Raw genomic sequence first — 19,311 nt, 5'->3', positions numbered from 1 at the left:
TGGTCCTGACCAAAGTGCCATAACTTGTTCTTCTGAAGGGTTTACTTATATTTGGAAAGTCTGCAATTGAGAACGTGTTGAATAACGGAAGGGTCAAGGTGTGGTGGAAAGAGAAGCTTTTCGTGGCAAGAACAGTTTGGTGATTGAGAGTGGTGAGTGATCCTAATGCCTAAAGTACGTTTTGTTTGGGAACCATTGGTATTCGCTGGTATTGAAGGTTGACTATATAATGGACTGCATTAGGAAAAGGATTAAAATCCTAACCTTTTAATTTTTTAGATCCAAGATGAATGATACCTCTAAACTACCCCCAAACATTACGGCTCTTGGTTGGCGTCAACCGCTGTGGTACCAGTATGATGAGTGTGCCGTGGCTCCGTATGCCTTCGTCTTTTACTTTATTGTCAAAGTTTTCAACCTGGCCTTGGGTTTCCCCTCCAACATTCTGGTGATGTGGCACATCGCAACGTGCAAAAGTGAAAGCTCCACATCCGACACCTTTATCTTCAACCTCGCTGCACTGGACGCCTTTTTCTGCTTGATGACACCTGTGGAACTTCTAAACCGCTTGTACCTGGACCACTGGGGTGTCTGGTATTTACAACGGTTTGCCTACGGTGTGAAAGACATGGCACCTTTGTTCCTCACCTGCATCTGCTTGGACAGGTATATCGCCGTGGTGCATCCTATCGTGTTCACAAACATCCGCGATAATCGCATAAGGACGGGTATTTCCGCAATTGTATGGGCGCTGCTCTTGGCCTATTCGCTCGCCAAGAGCATTTTAGGAGTACTGAGCGTGACCGAGGTTTTCAGCAGCCTCATCCTGTCGGCCTTCTTTATCATGGTTTTCTGCAACATATCCATCATCTGGGTGCTGCGAAGGAGTGTCGCCGGCAAAGAGGTCATGAACCCCGTGAAGAAGAAAGCCTTTAAAACAGTACTCATCCTGCTGGCTATCATCGTGGTAAACTATTTGCCCCCCGTGGCGCTCATGCCGTTTGCCTCGACCTACACGTTCTTCCAGCTGGTCTGCCAAATCAGCGTTGCCGTCTTCTCTATCATGGATTTGAGCAGCACCATCGAGCCAATACTTTACATCTACAAGATGGACAGGCTGAACCCATGCTCCTGCCTGAAGGGACCAGCTAAGAAACCAGTCAACGCCAGCATGTAAAAGAATGTCAAAATCTTCTCTTTCGAATTTACAAGCAAGAGATTAGATCAGAATTCTTAATCTAATCCAACTGCCTAATAGTCATGAAATTTGACCTATTCATCTTTGATTAGTTCATCAAAACAATACGAAAATATAATTTTCTCTCAATTTCTTATCTTATAAAGTCTAAAAAGCCTGTTTAACACATCTCACAGAATATTTTTTAAATGTACACACTCATAGAAATGATCGATAATGTTTACTATGGCAAAATATTATCATTAGAACTGTTTTGGCTTTGCTTGTGACACAAACTTCTAGTTTGCACATTAGAATGTGAAACCTATGGTTCCTTGATCTTTCCAATGTTTAGTATAAAGGATGTCCAGGAACTCTATATCAGCATTTTCCCGATCATCAGAATTTTTTGAAATTTGTTACATCATTACTTATTTAATGCATTCCATATAAAATAGTACATTTACTCAAATATTTATTTAATCTCAAAGAGCCCATATACTATTGTACTCTACATTCTCTATATTATGCAGAGAGGAGAACCTGACTAGAAGATAAGATAAGCTACAATCACTCGGAACACTTACAGCAATCGTATATTCATCCAACATCCAAGTTGAATTGCATCAAAATCAACATTTTTTAGAAGATAAAACAGATATTAGAGAACATACCTTTTTCTGTGTGTTTTTAAGTTTTAACAGTTCCATGCTGACAAATCCTTTCGTTTCCATTCCATCCACCATACTGACAAAATCCCTGTTTCTTCACGATGACACCATCTATTCAGTAACATAAAACCTGCTCTAATTAAGCTGTTAATGAAAACATCTAGGGATTAATTAGGAGGAGGTTGAGAGGTGGAAAAAAACGAGTAATTGTGTAAATACATGGCGCTACCTGCTTAATTAATCCTGGAAAATAACTGGGTACTGGTAATATTAATGGACAGAATTACAGCAATGTCAGAATTCTTTTTTTTTTGCTGAATGTTATTCTTTCATATAATTATAATATTATTATTAATAATTATTCTTATTTTTATAATAATATAATAAGATAAAGCACAATGTTCTAATGTTCTCAAAGGGTTCTCCTTTTTTTTTCATTATCATTTTATGAACAATAAAACAATGATAAGTATATAATTATTTCAACTTAATTGCTCGTGAGATACAATTTATGTAATACCTGGATTATTAATAGCTTTTTTTTGATCATCACAAATTATTTGTTTTGACATTTTTCATTTTTCATACTGTAATAATCCTTATATAAAAAAATAAAACAAGAATATAAAATAAATGTCTATAAATGTGCATTTATCTCTGTCATTAGACATGTGTACAGATGTGTTTAAAGTAATCATGTCCCTTGGGGACAACGGTAAAAGTTGCATTATATTCAGTCCCATATGCAGGCAGCTGACGCTAATTCTTGCATAATTGTTCGTTAAGCATCGGCAACACAAGTGGTTTCGGAGTTGTTAGGTGACATTTAAAAGCAGTGGAGCATGAAGAAAAAAATAGCAGGTTTATTTTAAATTATTTGGAGCACAAATTGCATAGAATCCTATATTAATAGATGTTAAATGCTTCCTTGTCTTAAAAAACAGGAGAGTTATGTGTTTGGAACTCATTTTCTTCTCTTTAATAGATGTTGAAAAAAGCTGATAAAACTGCACCCAAGTGTCATTTAGAGATCAGACAAAAGTTTGCAAACACCTGACCATAGAATTTGTATGTGCTTTTTGAACATCCCATTCCACATCTAATCCCTATTTGCTCTTACAATACTATTCACTCTTCTGGGAAGATGTTTCACTCGATTTTAGAGTGTGCTTGAGGGGATTTGTGTTCATTCAGCCACAAGAACTTTAGTAAAGTCAAGTACTGATGTAGTTGAGGTGAGGATGTCTGGGGTCCAGTCAGCAATTGATCCCAAAGGTGTTCAATAGAGTTGAAGTCAGAGCTCTAAAGCAGGCCACTCAAGATCTTCCACACCAACCCACATAAAGAATATTTTCATAGAGCTGGCTTTGTGCGCAGAAGCATTGTCATGTAGGAACAGGTTTGGGTCTCCTAGTTGAATTAAAGGGAAAATGTACTATTAGCGCATCCGAAGACATGATATACAATTGTGTGCCTCCAACTTTGAGGTAACAGTTTGTTCAAGAAGCACATTTGGTTGGAAAAGTCATGTCTCAGTACTTCACTTTTGTCCAATTTAGCTGAATTTAATCCAAATACAAACCTGAATGAGGGGATGTTTAGGGGTCCTCAGGCTCTAATAAATTAATAACTGAACTGAACTTCACACAAAAACACTATTAATAGTAAGAAAAGAGCAAAGATGTCCAGTGTCATCCCACCTTCAGAAAATCATGAACTGCCTTAGACATCCGTAGCAAAGAACCCATACAGGAAAAAGGGCAATGCAGTCTGGGTGAGAGGCAGATGTGTATACTCTCTCTCCTGTCAGCCACAGTGACACTACTCAATCATAGGCATCTGTGAGCTTGTGGATGCAGAAGAGTGCAGATATCATCTTGCTCTGAGCGTGATACATCGCCTTATGATGTAGCAGTTGGAAAAAGCTGCCACAAGTTGCATTTCATGTGTCTCAGAAGACACGTTTTAGCCTTCACCCTACAACTCTTTGCCCGTTGTATGTTAAAGGAGAGCTGATTGGAATGTGGGATCAAAAACACTGTTTACTATAAAAGAAATAAAAAACTCACACCCATTTGGTTTCTTCTTTTGGGTCACAAGACCAAATTTCATGATTCAGATTTTAAGGTTCACTAAGCTCAAGCTGGCTCAAAGTTAAAGTTATTGCTAAAAACTCAAATGTTATCACTTCTGCTAAAAACTTAAATTCCCTCACCAGCCTCGTTTTTTTTTCTCCCTTGAAAATAAAAACGAAAAAAAAAAAAATTGTTTGTCATGTTGACAAGGAAACTCAGACGGGAACACATTCCTGTGTAGGAAAACATTCAGAAATGTTACATATGACTGTAAAAAAGCAGTGATTCCAGAGACTCCTTTAAAACTGATGAAAAAAACGTTTCCTTATAGAACATGGAGCATATCCCATACAAGTTCCTGTGTCTGTTGGTACTACAGAAACATTAGAACATTAGACCAATCAGATTTCAGCATAAATAAAATGAATGAAGGGAACGGGTTAAGGGGTAAAAGAGATGTTCAATGAATTGCAGTGACGAATTATTATAACAATTAAACATACAATTTTGAAATCCATGTAGACTGAAAATATTTTGGTTTCCAAATATTATATATAATTATTAATGTATGATCTGATATGAAAGGCATCCAGTCTGAGGTTAGAAAATAATGAGCCCACAAACTGCATGGAACAAGCAATGAACTGGATGTAAGCAAGACATTGGCTTTGTTTAAGAACTCAAATATGGTAAAGATAAAAAAAATACAATTTGACTTACACAAATAGAAAAATGGTAAAAAAAAAACTTTTCAAAAGCTTTGATATGAAACATCAGTTCTATGACATTTGTGTGATTTTGTCATGTATTTGTCTTAAATGTTCAGAACTGGCTGGGGGTCCATTAGCTGAGCTCACAAACCCTGGATACACATCATAAAACTCTGGTACTGAACACACAGCTCTCTGTGTCACATTCCCCGGTGATGAAACCAGAGGAATCATTTTAGCGTGAGCGTAGTCAATCTCAAACCCCTCAAATATCACCCCTACTCCCCATGCTCCCAGCGCTTCCTCCAAGAGCCTCGCAACCTTCCGGGTTGCCAGCAAAAAGTCAGTATAATCCCCGTCCTCTAGACGAAGGATGTCACTGGTGAGAGGTTTGCGTGGAATCACCACTGTGAGACCTGGAGTGTTAGGGAAGGGTGTGAGAAAAGCAATGTGACCTTTGTCCTCCCAAACCCTCCACTGCTTCTCCTCTCCTCGTACGATACGAGAAAACAATCCTGGGTGCGTCGGTTCTCCGAGGAACGTGTAATCAAGAGGGGCGTCCGGTGAAAGAAGCTTTTCCCGAATCCGATCTTTAACAGCTACCAGGTTAATATCAGTCCATCGTGGACCGCTTTTGGACGTTATGTACCCGGGATCGTTAAGCTGAAAGTCTTCCTCAGGGGCGAGATGCGGCCTCCATGTGTCCTCCAAGCCATGAAGAGGAAGAAGCAGCAGATGTGCAGGTGTGCCATCGTCACAATCAGGTCTGTGCACGAGAGCACAGCGCTGGACGCAGAGGCGCTTGCAGAGGAGATCTCCGACTACCTGGGCACCTTGGAAAAGACTCAGGAACGAGGATTCGGGGAGGTGGAAGAGGCTGCTTGGGTATTTAGGGGGATTGTGGGTCACAATAGTGGCCCCTGGTGTCCAGGGAGAAGGATGCAGGTACGCCTGAACATGTCCTGATCTCCAAATCACGTGGTTCTCGGGACAGGACATGCTGGCTGATGTTCTAAGTGTAAAAAATAATAATGATGAAATTATTGATAATTATTATTATTATGTTAATGGACAACTAATATTAATGCTAAAAATAAATACTACTAATAAAATCATTCCAAATACAAATACTAAAACTGTTATAAAAAATATTAATTATCATAAAATACTGAAAGCTGCTGGAAAATCGGTGATAAACCTAAATATGTCTACTTATTCCTCATTTGTCATTATTATTATTATATTTATTATTATTACTCACTGATAAAGCCTACCTCCGTAAAACACTGCTGAGTATAAAACACCAAATCGATCTTTTGAATATGAAAGTCTTCATTTGACAAATTCCGGCTCAAATGATGAAACTCAACAGTTTTGAGGTTAAATCCCAAACAACCACCTCTAAATTATCTAGGGTACTACGGAGTGGACACAATGACGTTTCACCCAAATTACTTTTAAAGTCTGTGTGTAGTAACCAATCAGGCAATTAAAGCACAGCCTTTCCGCTTCTTTGGTTACTTTTCTGACCCTACTGTCCGGATGTTTGGTGAAGAGAATCGAACAGCGCCACCTGCTGTTCTGGAGGACCAATAAAACCATTCAGCTGCCCTCCCTAACCCTTTGGGAAATTGACATATGCAGAAGTGGTCTTTAAAAAATTTTGTAAAAAAAAAAAAAGAAATAAAAAAAAGAAAAATGCCTTAATTCTTTCTGTGCTTATCTATCCATTTGTTCGTCTGTTTTTATGTCTTTTTTGGTGTATTTTATTTACCTGTTTATTTTTTTTTTGTTTCCATGTTTTTATTTGTTAAACGTATACATTTAAAATATATTTTAAAAGAAAGGTTTAAACTAATTGAAATATAAATAAAGAAATAAAGAAATATTATTTTTTTAAACTCTTGCTAAACTGTTTATATCTATTAATTTGTTTGCTGTATGCTTTTTGGGGTTTTATTTATTATTGTTTACTTGTAAACAAGGAAGTAGTATATATAGTATATGTATTTTTTTTTCTTATTCGTTTTTACTAATATATTCAAAGTTATCTTTTTGGGTGGTTGCTTACATATTTCCTTTATTTCCTATATTTTGTTTATCTGCTTATTTGTTTGCGTCTTTGCTTTTTTTGTTTATTTGTTTATTTGCTTTCTTACATGATATTTCTCCTGCAGCTGATAACAAGACATAGACAATAATCTAATTCTTTTCTATTCGTTTCTATTTTTTACAGTAATGAAAATGCAACTGTCTGTAGACAGTAAATAAAAATATATATAAATTTATTACAAAAATTTGGGGTTTTTATTCCAATGTAATTGAGTAAAAATACACATTTTGTTTATTAGAATGAACAGGGAAAAAGTATAGAAGTAGACTTTGTGTCCGCTAGAGGGCACCAAAATCAAATAAACGGCCCAGATTCGATTGCGTGTCCGCGCTGAGAGAAAATCTTCTATAAAAGCCGCGACCTGAACTGAACCTGAAACGTCACGGAAGGAACTAATGGTCCTGCCGCTGAGGGTCACGTGGTTCTTCTTTAGTTTTTACTCATACCATGAAGCATTAATTAGCGTTATTATCGGGATTTTCTTTTTTTTTTTACTTTTACCTGTACATTTACCATGTGTACATGTCAAAACTAACGATATTTCTTCCGGATTTTTTTTTGTTTAGTCAGTTCTTGGTAAATGGAGGGCGTGGCCAATTTCACTTCTATTACTACGGAACTTCCTGGTTGGCCAAACCAGTCTAATCCGGTTTGAGCCGGTCTGCGCTCGCAGCTCCCAGTCTTTCCCGCTCTCTCTCTTACGCGCGCACACAAATACGCATGCGCTTTTTAATCCCTCAGGAGCAGCAAGTCTGCTCAAGATAACATCTCTGGACCGAATTAGAAGGAAATATAGACACATGTGTTGTGTCTTTGAATTATTTAGATCTTTTCCACTTTATTATTCAGTCATGAAATTGAAGACTTGGCGTTTCTTATATAATTACACATTTATTTATAGTTAATTAGGTAATCATGTGCACTCTAGGCGTAGGCTGATACTCAGTGGGAGTGGTGCTTATAGGTATTTAGTAAGAAATGAGACACCAAGTGTATTTTTACTAACTTGCTTTTTGGTGAAGTGGAAGCTCAGTGGTTAAGACCTATTGGAGAAGTCAGGGGCCCCAGTATATGGCTCTCTTGGGCACTTGAGCAAGGCCCTTAACCCTCTGTGGGCCCTCTGTATCATGGCTGACTCCAGCTTTCTAACATCACTGGGAAGGGCAAAGAAAGAATTTCACTGTGCTGTAATGTATATGTGACCAATAAAAAGTCTCTCCCGAGATTTCAGATTCTGACAATAGCATCAGACACCACCAGGATATTATTTTTTGCCTTCCCCAACCCTGCTTTACTAGATACACCACGTAGAAAAGGTGGTGGACATCAAGTCCATATGTAGTTCTTCCCCAATCTTTTGGCACAAAGAACAGTTTTTAACAATTTTCTTTCTCTCGAAAAAAGAAGCCCAAACCTGTTCCATCAAGATGATGTTTTGTCCTCAAATTGAGCTACTTGAAGAAATTGTGTGCTACACTTGTAATGGAAGAACTTGAGTGGCCTACAAAGAGCCCTCATCTCAACAAACACAAAGCAGTTTTGGGTTGAATATTGACTGCACCAGATAATCTTGGTGGAAAGTGTTGGTAGAAAGGAAAGAGTTTCCCAATTGCTGGTCCTAATGCTACATTACAGACAAGTTATTTAGAAGAAATTAAAAAGCAGTCAACCAATTAGAGGAAAATATCTTGGTCAGTATAACGAACTTAACCTATGATTTTATAGTTGGTAAGACCAAGCTGTATATTAACTACTCAGTTGCTGACCACACTTTCATCGTTGGTTGGATATTTTTGGTTGGTAGACTGTACTCCAGCTCAGCATTTATAGTGTGGTGTAAAAGCTGAGCTAGCATCACAGCTTTTACACTTTTACCAGTCCCTATCTTAGAACCGGTATGAAAATGGTTCACCACCATGTGGTCCTAATGGTCCCCTTTTCCAGAAGAGGAAAAGCAGAAGTCTGTACAACTGATGAGCCTCATTCTGTAAACACAGGCAAAGCATTTAGAAATCACCCTCTGTTGCAGATTTTCTGTTTTAAAAGACCAGGACTGTGAGATACATCGTTGCCAGCTGTCTTTCTCTCTCGCCAGGGAGGAAGAGGATCAGATTTCAAAAATACGTCTTTGTTTGAAGTGCAAATGTTTCTCGTGCCACGGAGGTAATTGAGTGCCTGCAGCCAAAGCTGTTTAAAGGGCTAAATATAATCCTCACTTTTCCAAAGTCGTCAAAGGCCTACGTCTTTCCCTTCACAACTAGGTCTAACAATTATTCTCTTACCTACAGGCGTCATCAATTTTGTCCTAAATGTAGGCCATGCCATTGCTACGTGTTATTTCATTAAAATTCTTCTATTCAATATTTGAGTGTTGATCCATCGTCAGGGTTGGAAGACAGGAATCTTCTTAATGCGACACACAAACACACAGATGTGTAATATCCAATGCAATGCTAAACATCTTACACCACTTTTGAAAAACTGGCCATTAACGCATTAAATGCAAAGCTGTCTCAGAACTGCATTTATCATTAAGTGATAGACACTGGCATTAACCACTTAAATCCACTGTTCACGCTGATATTGAACAGCCAATTACATTACAATATTACTTAATATTTAGTATTAAGTAATAAATTATTAAAGTCCAGAGCACATTATGTAAACTTGTTATGGTCGATGACTATGGGCGGCTCTCCTGTTTAGAATTTTGTCGACTGTAAACAAATTTCACTTTGAGCACAGGTTTGTTCACATCTGCGAAAGTCAAAGGGGGGAGCGTCTGTATATAAATACCCTTTTGCTAACTATTTAACCAAGTGAAAATGCTGCCAAAACAGAATTGTTACCTCATAATGAAAACCTTCACAATTTTTTGTAAAGCCCAAACTTTTTATTGAACCTATCGTATTTGTGTGGTTTTAGCAAGAGATAGCAGCTGTTATCAGCTGCCCCTCTAAATAGTATTTCAATGCAAAATCTGGAGCTGGTAATTTACCGGCAGGAACAAGTCATGCAGTCACCCTACTTATTTCTGGGCCCCCAGGCTTCATACATGGTCAAAAAGAAAGCAGAAAAAATAAAAACACCAAACAAACTGCAATCAGATTTAAAAGCTTTATTAGAAAACAGATAGAATCACACAGTAGCATACTACACCATAAACGCACCAAATACCAGTTTTAAATAAAGCCAGAGAGCAGCTGAAGCTATGTACATGCAATGACAGCAACATTCAGTGTAACAAAAATATCCACTGCTTGATACGAGGCCCCTTACTGGACAAGGATGTTAAGAGGTGGGTTGAAAAGGATAAAAATGGGAAGTGAATGGGCTTTAGGTGCATGAGTTTGTGCATTGTCTACTTTTAACTACAGTAAATATTATGTAACTACACTATGATCTGTGAAAAATGTATGGATAGTGGATTGTGAGGGTGTGAGGAAATGCTAGCACAGACACGCCTACTCTCTCCCTGTGCCTTTTTCATAAAATGGTGCAGATCGACTCTCCATCTTATGAAGAGGTTGCCTTGGACTTGTTTTTTCGGTTCTTTGCTGACCGGACTTCCTCAATGAGATCCTTTAGATACTGGATCTCCCGGCTGATCGAGTCTGCCTTGTCTTCCAGCTCTCGGTTTCTCTTCTCCAACTCGGCACACTCAACAGTCAAGTTCTCCTGCTCCACCCGTTTCTTCTGCCTGTAGCGGGTAGCTGCCGTCTTATTCTGCTCCATTTTCTTCAATTTCTTCTCTACTGGTTTTGTCTGCTTGGTCGTTCCTGATACAGTCTTTACTTTGCCAACATTCATGACTGCATCGGGATCAGTTTTAGAATAGGGCTTGGTTCTGGAAACACCTGCAGATTTGGGAGATGGAACAGGACTCTGGACACGAGGAGGAGAACCGGATACCGATTCAAAACCACTGTCAGATTGGTCTGAAGAATTGTTTGGATTGCTTGGCTCTTCTTTGGTAGTGAGAACCACCACTATGTGGGCAGGGGAGAGGGAAAGCACAATACTTGGGGCCTGGTTATCAACACCGGCCTTGGGTACCGTTTTCTCCAGCTCCGAGATGGAGATGTCTACTTCACTGCCCAACTCTAGAGTAAATACAGGAGATGGAGATGGAGAGACTGGCTCAGATTTGATTTCAACAGAAACAGGCTCAGGGTGCACATCTGACTCAATGGGCAGATCTAGAGGGAAAGAAGGCAGGTTGAGCACTTCTGAAACAGGTGTGGATGCTGATGGGAATGGGAGCAGAGGCAGGTCCAGATCCATTTGGGACTCCAGGGATGCCAAGAGCTCTTCTGGAGAGCTAGGAGGCTCATCCAAATCGCAGGACCCGATAAGCGAGTCCAGGTCAAAATCACTGAGGTCAATCTTCTCAGTCATCCAGTCCATGCCTGAAAATGCATCCCCTAAAAGAAAAAAATAATGCTTGTTAGCCCTAACTTTTGACTTTTACATGTCTTTAGAAGACAGACATCTTCCAATTATATTTAACCACAAGTAATAGAAATGAGTAATTATCTACATGCGTAAACGTTAAACGCCTTTACCTTCTCTCTGTTCTGCCCCAATGTGAGCATTGATCTGCTCACTGGCAGACAGCCAGGGGAGCGGCACATCACACCCGCCTTTACATCCTAGAGGATCGAGGACAGAGGGGGAAGAAAACGGGGAGGAAGAGTAAGAATCGGAATATGAAGAGGAGGAGAGGGGCGACGAAGACCCCTCAGAAAGAGCTCTCTCTTCATCTTCGTCCAGAAGGGGCCCAAAGGGGTCAGCCATCAGAGTCGAGGACTCCAAGAACAGGGTCCCCATATCTTCCATGCACATCTGTGAGCTCAGTGTCATGGTGCTTGGTCAGAGACGGACTCAAAGAGAACAGGAGTTCTGACGACGAGTCGAGAAGGATTGATATGCTGTCAAATGCAGCAGTGCTGAGGGTGGTTGCCTCGAAGGACCTAAGAAGATAAAAAATAATAAAGATTAAGGATAGGTTTTTACCCAAATAAATAAAAACATGCATACTAAACATGTACATACATTGTCCAAATGCACAGTTGAGTTTTGAGTGCTTGTTTGAACAGTTCACTAATGACAAAATGCGACTTCTGTTAAGTGGCTAAAATGATATAATTCAAGTTCCTGGAAGTTTATTGTGTACTACTAAAGAACACAGGCGTTGCTTGATGGTAAATCATGAGGGCAAATAGTTAGGAAACTCCCTCCTCCCTCCATCTGGATGACATTTCCTAATATGGTCACGAAGCAACATTGGCCACGCCTTCACTTCCGCCTGGCTGCAGTTGTGCCCTTGGCGCTCGCGCCATTTTCATAACAAAAGCACCCGATGTCACGAGTAGTAACGCGAGCGCCATTTTGAATGTGCCACGTTGTCTGGGCCACAAAAACAATACGCAACTTTACTTATTCATTTCCTCGTCTACACAGACGCAGTTTTAATACGATATTTATTTAAATTTGCTCGTCAAGTTTTAAAACCTGTTAGACCACGTATATACTATTAATCATGTCAAAGGGCGGCGAACGCGGATAACACTAGCGGCATTGACAACTAGCCGGATTTTTTTAATAAAAAAAAAAACGGACTCATTTTATTTTGTTAACGTAAACAATTTACGTCAATAACTTAAATACAATTAATAAACAACTAGTTAAAAGATTCTTCCTCGCCATGTGGTACCATATGGTTCCTCCCCCGACTAGGTTACTCAGCGGGATATTCCCGTGTGTACGTGATCTCAGTTAACAATTTACAAAATAGTACTTACGCCATTTTGATGAATAGAGCCAGTGCAATTAGCCGTTGCACTGCAGGTGTTGCCGCTGCGAGTTTTCCGCTGCAAGCCGCTACACTGCCATTTTGAGCAGGGAGCCGTGTGCCCAAATCAGTATAACAGGTGTGACGCGTGAGGAAAAAACGACTCTACGGTATCACATGACTTTATATAGTGCCGCTGAACACCCGGCGATAACCTTCCGCCTGTCTCGGCGTAGCAATATCACTCCGCGCGCATTCACACTCCTCTGATTAGCTCTTGTTAGCAAACAGGGCGTGGTTTGTTGTGCGGGAAAAGTAGTTCCAAAAACTGTCTAGACAGGAAAAGTAGTACGGGAAGTCACGTGAACTAATCCGGTATTTTGAGGTCGTGATGAAAATAGGACATGATCACCAAACATTCATATTAGACTGGTTCAGTTTGATGTGAATTGATTGTTTCGTGTATCAGTGTCGCACAAACATTTTAGAATAAAATAAAATGTTTGTTATTACCCATTTATTTATTTTATGACATATTTTATTAATTTATTTCAAGGCCACTTTAAAGACATAGTCTTTTAAATTAAAAAAATAAAACATAAAAAAGGCATTCATTATTTCTTAATCTAAATAAAAGTTGAGTCAATATAGTGCAATATAGTTATACAGTAAATAGCACAATGCTGCCCCCTAGAGACATTAAGTGATAGTTTTGCGAGAGGAACCACCCAATCCTTAAGATGGCCAAGACCATAAGAAGATTGTGGATCTCAGGAGGATTAGGACCACACCAAACACAGTCTGCATTCTGGATGAGGAGGTGGTGGTGGAGGTGGTGGAGCTGGTGGAGCTACAGGAGCTACAGATACATTCGAGTTCACACTGACAACAGATCGAACTGGACATGCATCACAGACACTGTCCACAGGAAAGGGCAGAGCAGACTCTACTTCTTAAGAAAACTCAGGTCCTTTAATGACTGCAGCAAAATGTTGCAGATCTTTTATCAGCCTGTTGTTACAGGTGCAATATTCTTTGCTGCAATCTGCCAGGTCAGCTCCATCAGAAGCAGTGACATTAGGTAAATCAACAAGCTCATCGAGAAGGCTAGCTTAATATTGTTGACTTTCCTGGAGTGCTTGTAGCTGGGAGTAGAGAGAAGGATGCTACACAAACTGTTAACAATCACGGAGAACACGTCACGTCCCCTCCAACACCTTCTGGCTACTCAGCATAGCACTATCAGCAGGAGAATACATGTAACCTTAAACCCCACAATCATTACTGCTAATTTAAGATTAAGTCACAACAATGGGTATCATGATGCTAACAAACTGCAGGGTTAATAGCTATAAGAGGTTCATTAATGTCAGACTTTCATGTACTACACTGTGGTAGAAATAGTAACACCTTTAAATGTTAGCATTTTCTAATTTGGTTGGTTATTCTGTCAGTACATGTGCTCTATTATACAAAAAACACAAATCACACTTGAAATCATTGTAAATACATTTAATAACATGTATTATAGGTTTTGTGTGACTATGTGCCAGTGAATGCTATGGTAAATAGATTTATCTTTGAATCATATTCATTACAGGTATATATAGTAGTACTTATGAAATATACTCTATATAATATGAAAAATATTTAATACACAGTATGCACAAATCATGTACTACATATCTGCAGATTCCACCTCTGTTTGAAACACCATCAGTGCATCAAGGACTGCTTCCATCTGCTTTGTTATTACACGGATTTGCATGGCAAATCTGGATTTGGCGCCCAGCTGCTTGCTGTCATCTCCGCCGAAGTTTGTTTTCATGCCCATCATGAAGCCGTGGATCAGACCTGAGCACTTACTGACTGCACTGATCACTTTGACACAGTCTCCAAAAATATGTGCCATTCTTACAACCTTTTCTGTTTTCCAACTCACTTCCTTCAATGTGGACAAGTCATATCTCTTCAAACATTCCACATGAGTGCTGATAAATATTAGACACTTCTCAATTTCCTCTATCTGGGTAAAGTCTTCGAAGATCATCTTTAGTTTCATGCTGTCCACATCCATATCGAGGTTGTTGAAGATGGAAGCTGTGAATGATGCAACTCCAAACCCAAGTGCTGCCACTGTAAATGAAGCCCCCCTGGACAATGGGGCAAATTTAATACTTATGACAGCAGCTGCCAGTCCTAGAACCCCAACAGTTACCCCAGTAATATTTGCAGTCTTCACCTTATTGTCAGTATTTTTGGCCACTTTCTCTAGTTCTTTAACGTGACCCTGCAGAATTGTTCCTCGTTCACGGAGGAGGTAAGTATACACATAAAGAGCTTTTTTCAGATTTTCTGCTTTCTTTTTTAGGGATCTGGAGAGAGAGAAAGAGACAGAGAGAGACAGAGAGAGAGACAGAGAGAGCAAAAGACAGACAGACAAAACAAGTTTTTGAGAGAGAAAGACAATTGTTACAATCTAGGTTACAATCCTTGCACCATACACATACAAGACATGATAGTTCTAAAGAAATATGGCTGGTGGAAAACTCACTAAACCCCAGTTAGTTGTCTGTACGAATTAATAGTATGCCGTACACAACTGAGATTTTTTCCTTCCAAAAAGAAAATGCATCAAACATATCTCAGTTTTTGTCATTCACATTCTATTTTTTCATTTGCTCCTAACAAATGTCTTACCAGATTTAATTTGCTTTGGTGGAATTAGGAACAATACCATAATCAATACATAGGATGTGTTGTATATTCATACATTCATTACATTTAGGGTCTAGTATGGCACTAATGTATTTAAATCAAACGTAAAACATAAGATGGGTGTTTTTTTTTCTTGATGAGTGATTTTTCAATCTGTATTTGGAAGGGAGAATTGAAAAATAAATAAAAAAATGTAAAAAAATGTATGAAGTGACAAATGACACAATTGTTATTTTTTGTAATGATAGGTGTCTAATGACTAGCACAGCTTTTCTGTTCACTTTGTTTGCAGTGTGTTACTAAGCTACTAATGAATAACAAAAATCTTTGGCCCAACCATCATCACAAATTATGCAATATTCATTAAAGTAAAAATCTTTCCTTCTTTTCCCTTCAAAAAATATCTTCTTACCTCCATGAAATTCATTTTGTCCATGAGATACTTTGTCATATTTGTAATTAATTTTTTTTCTTTAAATGCGACATTTTTTTTTGGACACTTTATTCACCGACAGATTTTGTAAGGTTTTTGAGATGTAGTTCTGAGGGAACCCTGTCAATGCTGTACACCCAATGCCATTTTTAGATTCAAGAACATGTAGAACTAAACTTATACTTTCTTTCGGTTTCTCCCGTTAGGGGTCGCGGCAGCGGATCCTCCGCATGTTTGATTTGGCAAATGTTTTTACGCTGGATGCCCTTCCTAACGCAACCCTCCCTATTTACCCGGGCTTGGGACCGGCACTAAGAGTGGCTGGGGTTGGTTCCCTGACCGGGGATCAGCGGTGGGAGCACCGCATCCTAACCACTAGACCAACAGGGAACCTATGTAAAACTAAACTTAAGTACTCTAATAATGTCACTGGTGTGAGGGCTTTTAAAGAACAACCTGTACAGCTAACCGTAACTGTAAGCTCGAGAGTTAATTAGGTCATTTTGTAAAAATCATGTCAATTAGGAATATGTATTGTTTTGGTTGTGTTTGCTAATCAGCTTACAATATTACAATATTAATTAATAGCATTCAAAGTTAAATGTAAATTCTCTATAGCATTACTAATCGATGAGCTTAAAAATAACACACTGAGGGTTTTCATTCAGATGCACCGAATTTACATTTTGACACTTACTCTGCATCATCTTTCTCTGCACCAGGATCTTCAAATTCCTTCCAGGCTGAAAATAAAGAAGGTTCACTTCCAGTGTTTTATTGACATAATACATCATTACAGTGACATTACAGCAGCTTCTAAATTATTACTGCCGCTTTGGCAAATCTTGGAATGACGCCTCAAATTGCTTCATCTCGCATCTTGTAATGGTTGACCAGTGATGGAAATCTTTAGATCTGTGCTTGTAAATTGAAATCTTAGGCATGTCGTGACTGAGTTAAGGCTTAACTGCTGATATGCAGCTATTATATGCAGCTTAATTCATACTAAATACTGCTTCACTTTTAAAGAGCTTTGATTAATTAAAATAAGTAAATAAGAAAAGATTGAATATCCTCTATTATATATGGAATATTATTGTAATATTATTAAACTTACTTTTCTCTGACAGCCACCATTCCATGAAATCTGCATCGTCGTCCTAGTATAGGGAAGAAAAAACTAAATGAAACACTGTAGATGTGATACAGTCGATGATACGATACATGAATTTTGCTATCCTATGAAAAATAACATTTGTGAAATATTAAAAACAAATTCTGCTGACCTTTAGCCAATTGAGTTTGTTACATTAGTGATGTAGTGATAAGGCATTAATTAATATATTGCCTTTATTGGAGACAGCTTTTGATAATTTACTTAACGGAATCAGCGCATCCTGTTGTAACTCTTATTGAAATATTTCCCAGAGAAATCTTCTGACATCAGTTGAAGTTCAACAACAGAAAATTTAGGCAATTTTTGTCAATATTGAGTAAAATATATATTAAAATAAATTATAAACATTCAGCACAGAGGACAATCCTTGGCCTCTTAGGTTCTGATTGGTATGATTACTGGTGTAATTATTGATATAGTGGAATCTTTAGAAATTTTAAAAAAAGCATTTTTGGAAGCATTTTGTACCAGTCAGAACTGAAGCTGTAACCCGAGACACACAAAAGATTTCAACACATGATTATTGTCTTCTTTTACTGAACATGACAAGCTGCAAGAGTCTTCAGGAGACAAATGATTTTGCATATAAATGACTTTGTGAAAAACATAGTGTATGCCAAATTTATAAAAGGAAAATGTAAATTTCTAGTAGAAAATCAGTCCTGTGTTACCTGCACACTGAGCTCTTCTCTTTCGATGTGTTGGTCAGATTTAGGAATGGAGCGGGAACGCACCATGCCAGGTAGGGCTTGGCCACCTATTTTGATAATCCTGCTGATTATGGATTCATCTAGTGGTGGCTTCTCAGCGAGATCAATGTGCTATTATAGTGTTAAACATAGCAACAGTCATAACATACAGGTGTATAAAGACACAGTAGAAACAGGTTCTGGACTTGTTTCTTCGGTACATATTTAGTGAAAGTCAGATGAATGCTGTTATGGGCATACATATGCAAAAAAAATCATGAAAGCCAACGAAACCAATACCTGCACAATAAACTTTAGGATTTTAATTTGGTGTAGTAACCGGTGTAGCTGTATTACTGTTCAAGCGTGTGCTTGGATTAATGTAAATCACCCAGATTTTCCAGCACTCCCAAATGAAAATAACAATAAAAAAACAAACTTGCACTATTTCATTGTGCTCAATCAGCCACACGGGTACTGAAGTAGGTGAGGTGAGGAGGCCTGGAGTGCAGTCAGCGTTCTTATTCATTGCAAAGGTTTTCAGTGGGATTGATGTCAGAGCTCTACACTCTAACCCATGTAAACCATGCGTTCATTGAGCTCGCTTTGTGCACAGAGGCATTGTCATGCTGGAACAGGCCTCCTAGTTTAAGTGAGTATTACATTTTTTGCCACTATATCCAAAGGCATCTTATACAATTTTGTGCATCCAAATTTTGTGGTAACAGTTTGGAGAAGGACCACATATGGCTGGAAAAGTCAAGTACTTTCATCCATATATTGTAAGGCTGTTAATCTGAATGCCTTGTTATTTCCTTGTGCGATAATAGTAACATGTATGTATGTATTATCTTTCTGCAAGTGTCTTCACATAAAGTGATTTAATTTTAAATGCCTACTTTGGTTCACTAGTTAAGCTTCGTAATTCGATCTATTCAGCCTTATATGTCAAATCACAACCTTTCCTGGCACCTGATACTGCAACAATTAAACAAATTTTCTTTTAAACATGTATGCATATGAACACTGCTAACAAGATAGTTTACAAGAAAAACGAATTGTTGTTTGGTCGATCAAGCAAAACCTTGAATGTGTCTATGATTTAAAAAAAAATGCTAATTCTTACCTTTGACATTTTAAGAATGTTGTTGCTGGATCGAAAGATCAACACTGCTGTTGAGGTTGAAAGCCAGGATCGTACTGAGAGTGTTGTGATAAAGTGTAAATGGATGTGATATATTGCTAGCCTTAAAGTGAAACACTTCTTTTCATTTGTGGTAATGTGGAATCTCTTGTCGTCTCTCTTTTAAAGGACAAGTCATTTGTAAAATTATAAGTATGCATTCATCAAACAAGTTTATCAAGTAAGAAGTAAAACATGATAGGGTGTGCTGTTGGAAGAAACTTTTTGTGATGTGGTGATGAGTTTTTATTTATCTTAATCCACACCTATTTGGCAATGCTTTACAAAAAAATAAAAAGTAATGAACATCGTAATTTTTTTTTTCAACTACTGTACAGGAAAAATCCAAGTGCGTTTACGAGGGTTCTCCTTTCCTCCAGCAGAGGTCGCCCGTTCCTAAATTCTAGGTTTCCGAAATTGTATTCTGAGTTATTTTCTTAATTAGCCCACTTTAAGGAATTAAACAAATTTCTTATTGTTATACTAATGACATTCTAATATATTAAATTAGAAGAGGACATAGAATATGCTTTGGAAAAACTACTATCTTTTTTTCCTCACAATTTGAAAT

The 19,311-nt window shown here is 38.3% G+C and overlaps 4 protein-coding genes across 5 annotated transcripts; 1 reads left to right on the top strand and 3 right to left on the bottom strand.

Annotated features, from left to right (window-relative positions):
- Positions 1–286: 286 nt before the first annotated feature.
- On the top strand, positions 287–1,177 carry LOC124392687 (P2Y purinoceptor 1-like). The gene has a single exon (XM_046859859.1). It carries the CDS (start codon positions 287–289, stop codon positions 1,175–1,177), a length of 891 nt encoding a protein of 296 aa, XP_046715815.1.
- Positions 1,178–2,691: 1,514 nt separating this feature from the next.
- On the bottom strand, positions 2,692–6,121 carry LOC124388167. 2 transcript variants are annotated; one of them, XM_046852861.1, is made up of 2 exons: positions 5,895–6,121; positions 2,692–5,645 (listed from the first exon to the last, which is right to left on the bottom strand). In XM_046852861.1, the coding sequence occupies exon 2, from the start codon at positions 5,630–5,632 to the stop codon at positions 4,703–4,705; it is 930 nt and encodes a 309-aa protein (XP_046708817.1). In that variant the 5' UTR covers positions 5,633–5,645; positions 5,895–6,121; the 3' UTR covers positions 2,692–4,702. The 2 variants fall into 2 exon arrangements, with proteins under 2 accessions (XP_046708817.1, XP_046708816.1); XM_046852860.1 differs by having other exon boundaries at positions 5,908–6,118.
- Positions 6,122–9,849: 3,728 nt separating this feature from the next.
- On the bottom strand, positions 9,850–12,707 carry atf4a (activating transcription factor 4a). Its single transcript, XM_046859886.1, has 3 exons — positions 12,551–12,707; positions 11,312–11,719; positions 9,850–11,170 (listed from the first exon to the last, which is right to left on the bottom strand). Exons 2-3 carry the CDS (start codon positions 11,607–11,609, stop codon positions 10,263–10,265), a joined length of 1,206 nt encoding a protein of 401 aa, XP_046715842.1. The 5' UTR covers positions 11,610–11,719; positions 12,551–12,707; the 3' UTR covers positions 9,850–10,262.
- A 1,370-nt stretch (positions 12,708–14,077) lies between these two features.
- LOC124389176 lies at positions 14,078–18,852 on the bottom strand. Its single transcript, XM_046854489.1, has 5 exons — positions 18,684–18,852; positions 17,540–17,689; positions 16,809–16,851; positions 16,389–16,434; positions 14,078–14,915 (listed from the first exon to the last, which is right to left on the bottom strand). Exons 1-5 carry the CDS (start codon positions 18,690–18,692, stop codon positions 14,219–14,221), a joined length of 945 nt encoding a protein of 314 aa, XP_046710445.1. The 5' UTR covers positions 18,693–18,852; the 3' UTR covers positions 14,078–14,218.
- Between the last annotated feature and the right edge of the window lie 459 nt (positions 18,853–19,311).

This window comes from Silurus meridionalis, chromosome 1 (genome assembly GCF_014805685.1).
Source record: "Silurus meridionalis isolate SWU-2019-XX chromosome 1, ASM1480568v1, whole genome shotgun sequence".
Lineage (NCBI taxonomy): Eukaryota > Metazoa > Chordata > Actinopteri > Siluriformes > Siluridae > Silurus > Silurus meridionalis.
Note: the sequence above shows the minus strand (reverse complement) of the source record. Positions and strands in the feature narration are given on the sequence as shown.

Coding starts and splice junctions, on each gene's coding strand:
- LOC124392687 (XM_046859859.1), top strand. CDS start 287: ATGAATGATACCTCTAAACTACCCCCAAACATTACGGCTCTTGGTTGG.
- atf4a (XM_046859886.1), bottom strand. CDS start 11,609: ATGACACTGAGCTCACAGATGTGCATGGAAGATATGGGGACCCTGTTC. Junction 11,171..11,311: donor TGGGGCAGAACAGAGAGAAG/GTAAAGGCGTTT, acceptor TTTTTCTTTTAG/GGGATGCATTTTCAGGCATG.
- LOC124388167 (XM_046852860.1), bottom strand. CDS start 5,969: ATGAAGACTTTCATATTCAAAAGATCGATTTGGTGTTTTATACTCAGC. Junction 5,646..5,907: donor CTCAGCAGTGTTTTACGGAG/GTAGGCTTTATC, acceptor TTTTACACTTAG/AACATCAGCCAGCATGTCCT.
- LOC124389176 (XM_046854489.1), bottom strand. Junction 16,852..17,539: donor GAGAAGAGCTCAGTGTGCAG/GTAACACAGGAC, acceptor TCCCTATACTAG/GACGACGATGCAGATTTCAT. Junction 16,435..16,808: donor ATGGTGGCTGTCAGAGAAAA/GTAAGTTTAATA, acceptor CTTTATTTTCAG/CCTGGAAGGAATTTGAAGAT.